General features: G+C 38.1%; 1 protein-coding gene across 1 annotated transcript; it reads right to left on the bottom strand.

The window, feature by feature from the left end:
- Window positions 1–1,507: 1,507 nt before the first annotated feature.
- LOC109982720 (E3 ubiquitin-protein ligase RNF126) lies at window positions 1,508–7,577 on the bottom strand. Its single transcript, XM_020632052.3, has 9 exons — window positions 7,425–7,577; window positions 6,146–6,204; window positions 5,934–5,994; window positions 5,131–5,366; window positions 4,961–5,029; window positions 4,792–4,861; window positions 4,573–4,666; window positions 2,772–2,887; window positions 1,508–2,648 (listed from the first exon to the last, which is right to left on the bottom strand). The coding sequence occupies exons 1-9, from the start codon at window positions 7,497–7,499 to the stop codon at window positions 2,478–2,480; spliced, it is 951 nt and encodes a 316-aa protein (XP_020487708.1). The 5' UTR covers window positions 7,500–7,577; the 3' UTR covers window positions 1,508–2,477.
- Window positions 7,578–9,161: the final 1,584 nt, after the last annotated feature.

Below are 9,161 nucleotides of genomic sequence, written 5' to 3'. Positions count from 1 at the left end.
AAATGTTTTTTGGCCGTAAGAATCTAGGTATCTTCTCCAGTTCACTAAGACAGAACGATAATGTACTTATGCTTTCAAGTTATCAACTGGACAGAAAGAAATGTATTATTTGAATGTGGAAAAACTCTCATTTGTGTTGTAGAGTGACCAAATATAATTTGTTTAGAGACATAATTTCAGTATGAGCAAAAATCAACATATGGGGATGTTACCTCTTGCTGTGTGGTAGTTGTTAAATGGGGACCTTCAATGGGAACAATAAAAACAAACAATATACATTCCTGACATGTTGTGATTGAGTCCAAATACATCTTATAGTCCATCTGTGATCAGACTTTTATCCTGTTTAAATTCAGAGGTAATCATTTTAGGCTTATACGAAGATGTTCCCTATAAACTCAAACAAGCTTGAATAAATACTTAAGAAAATTTGTCAGAAAATCTAAATCCAGATATGCCATTCTGATGTTTACTAAAACAACAAGAGCACTGCTAGCCTAATAAAAAGCTTTTTGAGTGTTTCTTATTTTGGCTTCACAAAATCTGAATACATTCAATTCCAGCTAGAAGGAATTATTCTCAATTTCAAAGGGCTTCAATTGTAGCTCTAGGCATTCAACATATATACTCTTTTTAACAGCTTGCTTTGATCCAAGGTACATAGTTATCAGGGTTTCAAATCCTGCAGTGTTAACAAAGGTAACAATAAACTGCACAAATGAATCGTGAATTTCACATTGTAAAGTCAAGCTTTCAGCCATTACTGTTTCAAATCGCTCACTAGCTAGACTGATGTTTCCTTACATAACAATCCCTTTAGATTAAAAGGCCTTTGATCCTGAGCCCCAGAGGAGAAGAGGTACAATTTCAAGGAAATACACCCATGCTGCTAAACAATAAAAGGAAGCAGAATTGACTGGTTTCTGGGTAACACTTCACAGACAAGCCCCCTTTTGAAAGATTTAATATAGATTCTGTTTACTATAAGCACAACAGGCCTTACTTTGAACTTACAAAACAAGCACAGAACTGTATTATGCGCTGAAATCTTTCAGCAGTGCTTGCTAATGATGTTATTGTTCCCTGGTTGATTCTGTGTTCTGAAAACCTGCAAAACATCATAAAAGGACAAATAACTTAGTCTGGGAAACAAAAACCAGCACAGCTTGTGACTTGCCTGTTCACCAACAAATGCACACCATCCTTCTGGTTTTGTTTTTTTTCTTCAAAAAAAACCCCCCAAAAAAAACCTCTTAACCTTTTCTAAACCAAATAAGACATTTTAGAAATATTTCCTGAACTCTACTCCCATCTAGTGTCTGATCCCAGCACTGCACTCAAAAAAGAATAGTTTTTAATTCATGTTTTTTCACATACCAAAAATAGGAGCAACATTTATATGTTCAGAGTCAATGTCGGTTTCTGGAACAAGCTCAGTATTGATTCTACTGCTCATAATTTGACTGCAGAAGAGTACTTTATAGAAACAAAACACAGAATTCTTACATGAATTACGAGTGGTAGCACCCAAGCATCTTTATTTTCACATCAGTTCATTTATTTGGACACGATGATACTTCAAACCAATGGTTTTTCAACTGGCAACTTTAGAAAATACTTAATATACCTTAAGTTAAAATGCAAAAACGCGTTGAAATGTTTCTAAGTGTTATATGTGAAGAGCTGATCCACAAAATAGGCTTGCAGATACGATAAAAATAAACTTTCATGGTTAATTTAATTGTGCTTTTCACTTATGTAAAAAGCACCAGATGACTGCAATTTGATGCATAATAATTTCAAGTGCAAAAATTTACCTGATTGGATTCAGGTAATCTTTCTACTGTAAGAGGAGCTTGATTGTAAAATAACTTGGAAATGTATTGTTCAAAAATTTAAAAAAAAAACAGGAATAAAATGTAGTATCATCCAAACTGAGGAGTAACTGAAGTGCACTAGAGTGCAGTTTGAGTCATTTCATCTGTGAGATATGAATGCTAGTTATAAAAGGAATAACTGCTCATTTCTTTTTGCTTCATTGGCAAAAGTGGAGCATCCTAAGTCATACCAGTCCGGAGAATTTTTTTTTTTTTTTTTTTTTTTCTTTTTCTTTTTTAAGAACAACAACTGTATTCTCATGAGTCCTCTGCCTTTGGATTCTCTTGTATTCTTTTCCTGTATGAGGTGATTCAGGCAGAGCGAGCCACTTGAAGTCTCCACACCCTCCCTGATAGAAGCTGCACTTGAGGCCTCCACCCCTTCCTTTGTTCAGATTCCTGATGAAGGTGGGAGCAACAGAACGGGCAGAAATACATTGTCCTCACGTATCACTTACCCCCGAATCGGGCTTGAGTGCTCCTGGCGAGATGCACTCAGGTCTCTGCCCGGCAGCAGGGAGAGACTGGAGGTCACCGCACTGAAGTACAGCAGCCCAGGAGCTATTAACAGCTCGCAGGGTGATGAGGGCAAATGGTTCTCTAGGAGTTATCAGTGGAGTTCTCATTGCTGGTCGAACTTGAGGACTGAGGGGTGGAGGAGGATGAAGAGGAGGAAGAGGAGGAGGTAAAGTTCATCCCTGATAGTTCTGGAGGGTTTGTTGCCGTGTTCTGCCCACTCAAACTTTTCCGGCACACCGGACAAGTGTCATGCTGGAGAAAACGAGTGAGAAGAATATGAAGCTGTAAAAATGTCATGGCACATAATGTTGTAGTTTCAGACTACAAATGATGAATATATAGGTGACAAGATGATGAGACTGCTTATGACAATACCTGCTCCAGCCAGGGGACTATACAGTCATTGTGGAACATATGATTGCATGGGAGCTGCCTCACAGTTTCCCCAACACAGTAGTCTTCTTTACACACCGGACACTCCAGTCCTGAAGCTGAGAACAGAACATTGTTCAAATTGTGAAAAGTAACAAATAATTCAATAGAGATATTATCAGCCAAGTGGTTTTAGATGCAAGGTTTATCATTAGTGATATTACAATATGAAATGGTAATAAGTAAAAAACAAAACAAAACAAAAAACACTTAAGCCCTGTTCTTCCCTGGGTACCTCTGGTAATTTGTAATAATTAGGAAGGATTTCTGTGTTTTGAATTCCATGTGAATCCCAATATCTGTAATTTGTAAACTAAAACTTCCTGGGCAAATTACCAACCATTAATTTCAGCTGATAATAGTTATCCCACCTGAAGTCTCAGTAATTTGGGGCAGTCCACCACTTTATTTTTCTCATTTTTCCACAGGAGAATGAGAATATGGGAGGCTGTGCTGGACAATTTAAATGAAGGACTGGATAGCATTTTAGGGAAAAATTCAGCTGGCTTATATCGCTATACAGTATGGCAGATTTGAGGAAGAAGCAAACAAAAAAGCATCAGAAGAACCAAATGTTGAAGAGTGAATAATGCTGCTTTCATGTGTTTATAGTTGTCATTGGTTTTTTTAGTTGTTTTTTTTTTTAGAAGTGAACCAGATTTGGACGTATTCTATTTTTAATGAATGTACGGCAGGCTGTACTCTACAAAGTGTGATGCTGCCCCCAGAGACAAGGTGGCTACCATGAAGCGCCTCAACATTTACAATCACATACTGTATGTCAGTAAATATGTAAATTAAAGGCTTCACTTCTCCTGTGTGAATGTGCTGTACCAAACACTGATGTTGAGGGACAAATCCCAAATTACCAAAAGGTCCCAAGGTAATACTTATTCCATTCAAAAAGGGTTTACCACATACACTAAATACCATGGTGTATGTGGTAAACCCACTGTGTTTTTCTCAGACATAGTGTTGGATGTGATGCTATGATGTCATTTCCCTTAAGTGAATGTGGAGTGCGAGTGGCACAACCAGCTCAAGAAAAAAAACCTACCTGGTGTGTTAAACAACTAGGATAGTTGTAAATCTTTGCATAGCACTTCTAATATTCAGTAGTTCATTTCATAATGTGTCATTTATTTGATTCAAAACATTCTATGTACCTCAAGTTAAGCTTATTTTCCTCATGCATTGTACTCATTTTATTTTCATCTTTATAACGTGGGTTTAACTTTTACATCTTTATTTAGTATTTTATTTTCATCCTTACGAGTTTCATGTGACTCTCAGCACAGCTGTTTTCTCTTAATGCGAGATACTTTGGACTGCATTTGCTTGAATTAAAGAGGGCATCCAAAATAAACGTTATTAATATTATTATCGTCCATTCTTTTATGCAAACATGTCGGAATGTGTAAGGCTTAAGATGTTGTCTATTAATGGACAGCTTACGATAATAAAACATTATACGTGGTTGATCATCATGTTATGCACTGCTTGTGTCTCTGAGCCACGAGCATTTACATTTTTTTTTTTTTGAGCTCCCTCTGGTTATTTGATCAAGTTCATCATGAGATCCTTCGACTGAAGCTTTCTCTGGATGTTACAAACTGAGGCCCGCAGTATAAACCCCTCTATTGGAAAGAACAAGCTGATGTCCAAAATAGAGCGAATAACACAATGTTAAAATAACACGCATTAAAAATAACACAATAAAGATATGAAAAGAATAAACACTTACCAACATGCTGATCTGTAACTCGCACTGTAGGAAGACTCTTTATTTTATCCCTGTCAGCAGGCGGGGGTCCCGTGTTCTCAAACTGGTTTAATAACTGAAGACAAGAATTAAATTATCTTAATGTGTGCGTATTACTCTTCTTCTTGGTTTCTTACAACACATGTTAAGTGTTATAGTAATTACTTTAAAATAATCACTTCAAGCTTTTCCTTCAAATACCTGAGTTATAATTGCATCTAATCCATTAGCACCCCAAGCATAATCCATAGGATTTGAGTGAAGAACACCCCTGTAAGAAAATAAATTAACATTACAAAGTTAAGAAACACATAGCCCGTTTTCTTAAGGATTTATTTTCTTGTTCAATACATCTGTTTCTTAAACTTACCAGGGTCCTACACCCATATTTGGCATTGCAGTGGGTGCAATTATTCCATTCACTAGTTGCTGAATGATTCTGCAAAAGACAACATAAAGCAATGATACACAGCAATGAGGGAGATATCAAAACTTCCTGAGATAATGAAAGTCCAAAGAGTCACCAAGATAAGAACTTACCCTTCTAATGTGGGAACTCCCTCATGCCTCCCTGGTTGTCGCCTTGAACCATGACGACTTCTCGGTTGCCGTGCACCATATCGTTGTCGTGATGCCGTTTCCCTTTCTCGCCTGTTTTCTGCTTCCCGGTTGTCCTCTGTTCCTAGACCAGCCCCAAAGTCAAAGCGGTCATCAAAGACACCCAGGGCAAACTGGCCATAGCCCGAAGGGAATGTAAACATGTGCTGGTCCACATTCTGGGGGAGAGACAAAAACAATATCAGTCAGAAAAAACTTTTTCTTCATGGTAGCAACCAGACAAGTTTCTCTACAAACTGCAGGGGTCTCCACAAGCTCAGACTGTCGGCCAAACAGCCAACTACTCACTTATTTACAGCCAGCTACTTATGAATATTGTTGATTTATTTTTTTAATAAAAAGGTTCACTTGTACTTTCAAATCATTCTGATCATGAGTAAGATGCCTTCTCATGTTATCAATATATGCAATTCATTCATTAATTACAAAGCCTGTCATTTATTAGATTCATTTTTTAATTGATTGACGGCACTAGTTAATACTGATAGAAACGTCACACAGCAGCCTCTGACATCAGTATGTGACCTGTGGTGTAAAAAGCATTATACAAGCTCAAGTCCATTTATCATGTCTGTGGAAAGCCCTGAAACTGGTTCAAAACAACCCCTGTTTGGTTGACAGTATGGTCAAATTTCAACCCTCTGGGTATAGACAACTCTGACAATATCACCAAACAGTTGAGTGAAATAGAAAGATGACAGATACTAAAAAAAAAGGTGAAAAACCTCAAACGGTTGTTGGTTCGGAGGTCCGCTGGATATGGTAGACATGGAGCCATTATCCGCACTGACAAGGAGATAAATAGTTATGAGAGTTACGCTCACAATTAGTATCACACCAAAATATTCAAGGTTTTTCAAACATGCATCACAGTTTCCATCACTCTTAACAGTGTTGACATCATGAATTTCTGTGTCCTTTTCTTTATAATACACACCTCCTCTCTTCCAGCAGTTCCTCAATAAACCCTGACTCACATCTTGGACACGTGTACTCCTGTAAACAAACAAAAAAGGTAAAAAATATATGTCAGATTGTGGCATTTGTAATTGCATGGGATTTAACTTAAAGTTGGTCTAAAAAAATTGTGACAATACATCGTATTTTTTCAAGAGCTCAAAGTTACTAATCTGTCTCACAATGCCACCAGAATCAGTGAAGACGCCTCACGAAGAGAGACTGAGCTGACAGAGGCTACCAACCCCAATCAGCACTGTTTGAAGTGTCCTGTCAAGCTGTGTCACGATCTGCTATGAGAACTGTCTTTAAGCCCCCTCAGCAAACATTGAGGACATCTAAAGAGGATGAGCTAGGTCTTCTCTCCCCTCCGTTCAGAACATTTACAGAGATCAATGTTTGCAGAGATGTTCAGGAAAAGCCTGCAGGTAATGGATACCAGAACTAGAAAGAGCCTCTTGCTCCAGGCTGTCATATGGCTGAACACCTAAGAGCAACCAGACATCAACACAACCCTAAATTCATCTAATTTTAACATGTTATACATGAAGTATAAATGCCTCTGCCCTACAATAACCTGATTCCAAGAGGAGCCAAGAGTTTTCCAAACAACATTAGCAATAACACAGCTGTTTGGGGGTGTAAGTTGAGACCACCTGCTATTATCAGCAACCTACAGAAAGCTGTGGCTGATCTCTTACATTGTGAAGGGAACATTAACTCACAGAGATCATTCTAGCCTGTGACAGACATGTCACTTGTTTGCTTTGCTGAATGGCAAAACAAGAAAAGGACGCACCAGGCATTGTTGGACATTACAATCTGGAACACGACATCATCAGGAAGGCGGGTTTTACGAGTGTTTCATTTATAGAAATACAATTTTAAAGAAGATATTATAAAGGCGCTCCCTGTGCAGCAGGGGACGTTCCTGCTACTTGATATGGCTAAGACGCTGATATAAACCATGACACATTAACAAATAATCCTGTCAAGCTTTGCTGAAACATTGAGAGAAGAGTGACAGAATTCTGCGTGTAATGACTACGCAGTTGGTGCCTGTATGTTCACGGATCCACCACTAAGATAACAAGATAACCAACACTGGTTAGCGGTAGCCGGGACCTTGTAGCAGGAAGCTAACGCTGTTAGCATGCTATCTTTTGGCTGCAACACTTTCTACGACGGTGACGACAACAACAATTTGTTTTCCCATTTTAAAACTGTCCGTGCGTTTAGTTTAAGTCATTCGTACTTACAGGCAGCCGAGGACTTATCTCTGCTGAGCATCTGTGGCAGAAGAACCGGCTAGGCCATGGAGGAGCTTCAGCCATCTTTAACCACTAAACAGGTAGAGAGGGGGGAAGGACTACGGATCCCCGGAGTGGTCAATGTTAACCCCTAGAAAATACGACGACCATGTGATGGTAACAACTGCACTGATCAGGCAGGGTTTAAAGTGTACGCGATACACACTGCCCTTGCCATAATACGTGAAAGAGTTTAACATTGCTGAATGTGGGTGTAGATATTTGTAGAATTACTAAACTACACAATATAGCCCCCTAGATACAAGTTACCATTGGTGTAAATATAAACAATGTTACAAATTAAATCTGATTATTTTACTGACAAGACCTAAACTAATATTTATCCGAATTTGACAACTTCAAACAACTTTTGTGTTTTATCGAAAATTGCCACAAGGTGGTGCTTTTGTGTATCAAGTGTTCAAGACTGGCACGGTAACCAGAAAAAGTGTGTTTAGAAACACTATTTTGATACTTATTCTCACGTGCTGAAGCAAAAGTCTTTCTTTGAGAAGTGACTCATTTTAATGTAATGCTCTCTAACCAAAGTGTGTCATGTAACACCACACAGTGTCTCCACTGAACCCATACCGTATTCCTACAGGTTTAGGGCCCTCTGGCCTCCCTGTTCACATGAAAATCAGAGATGTGTTTTTGCAATTTCACAGTGCACAGTATTTATTTTGACATGTTCCCTTTCCATTGGATCCTTGTCAACTACCCCCAGGTCCCAACTATCTTAAAGTGTTCGAAAGTTGAGATGCATCTGTTTTGTTTTTGAGCAACACATCTTGTCAAAGGTGAATTTGTAGTTTGTCCTTGATCGTTTGACAGAATTTGCTGGACCCATATTATCAAGTGTCAGATCTGAGACATAAAACAGTAAATAAGAAGCCTCACACATGGGAAAGACATTGCCTGGTTTGTTGTTAACACAGCCAAGTTGTTGTTGGCGTCTATCAGGAGGCCCTGAGATAGCACTGAAGGTCTCAGAGACACTTTAGTTACATAAGAAATGGAGAGGAAAATGATTGATTTTATTTTGTTTTCAGGTCTGTTTAGGTTGGGGGAAAAAATCAAAAAAAATATTGGACAGCTCTACTTAATGAGATTACCATTACTCCAGATTGACAGCTAAAAAGTTGTAACACAATTCTTTTGTATCATTTTTTGCCTGGCACCACATGTTGAGAGGAGTCCAGTTCCCATCTGACTTCCTGTCAGCCAATCACATCTCTTTAGCTGCCTGGCCTGATTTTTATTTACTAAATATTTAAGTCTGTGCTGTGCACAAGGATATAGACCTTAATGATTGATGACTGGAAGTCATTTTATGAGTTCATTATTTTCAACAAAATACATAGAATTAACAAGCCATAAATGTTTTAGCTGGTTTAAAAACAAAGAAGTTACTTGCTGTAACTGTGCTAAATGTTGCTAAGTGCTGTGCTCATGAAGGATTAATGTTGGGAAATGTAGCAATGAGTAAGGTCTTTTTACCTAGTCTTTTGTAATATTAAATAACAAAGAGTAAGGTATTTTTCCTGCTTTTATGAAGTGTCTTGAGATAACATTTGTTATAAAATAAAGATAAAGATTGATTAATTGGATCTTTTCAGTATTATGCAGAAAAATACATTCTGTAGCATGCACTAGTAGTCTTACAGAAGCAGAACTGCAAAATAT

This window comes from Labrus bergylta, chromosome 6 (genome assembly GCF_963930695.1).
Source record: "Labrus bergylta chromosome 6, fLabBer1.1, whole genome shotgun sequence".
NCBI lineage: Eukaryota > Metazoa > Chordata > Actinopteri > Labriformes > Labridae > Labrus > Labrus bergylta.
This window is presented reverse-complemented; position numbering and strand designations above follow the sequence as displayed.

Bases quoted from the DNA above. Each gene is read 5' to 3' on its own strand.
- LOC109982720 (XM_020632052.3), bottom strand. From the start codon at position 7,499: ATGGCTGAAGCTCCTCCATGGCCTAGCCGGTTCTTCTGCCACAGATGC. The intron at 5,995-6,145 runs GTGTGTATTATA...TCTCCTTGTCAG, and splicing joins GAACTGCTGGAAGAGAGGAG to TGCGGATAATGGCTCCATGT. The intron at 5,030-5,130 runs GTAAGTTCTTAT...TGTCTTTTGCAG, and splicing joins GGAGTTCCCACATTAGAAGG to AATCATTCAGCAACTAGTGA.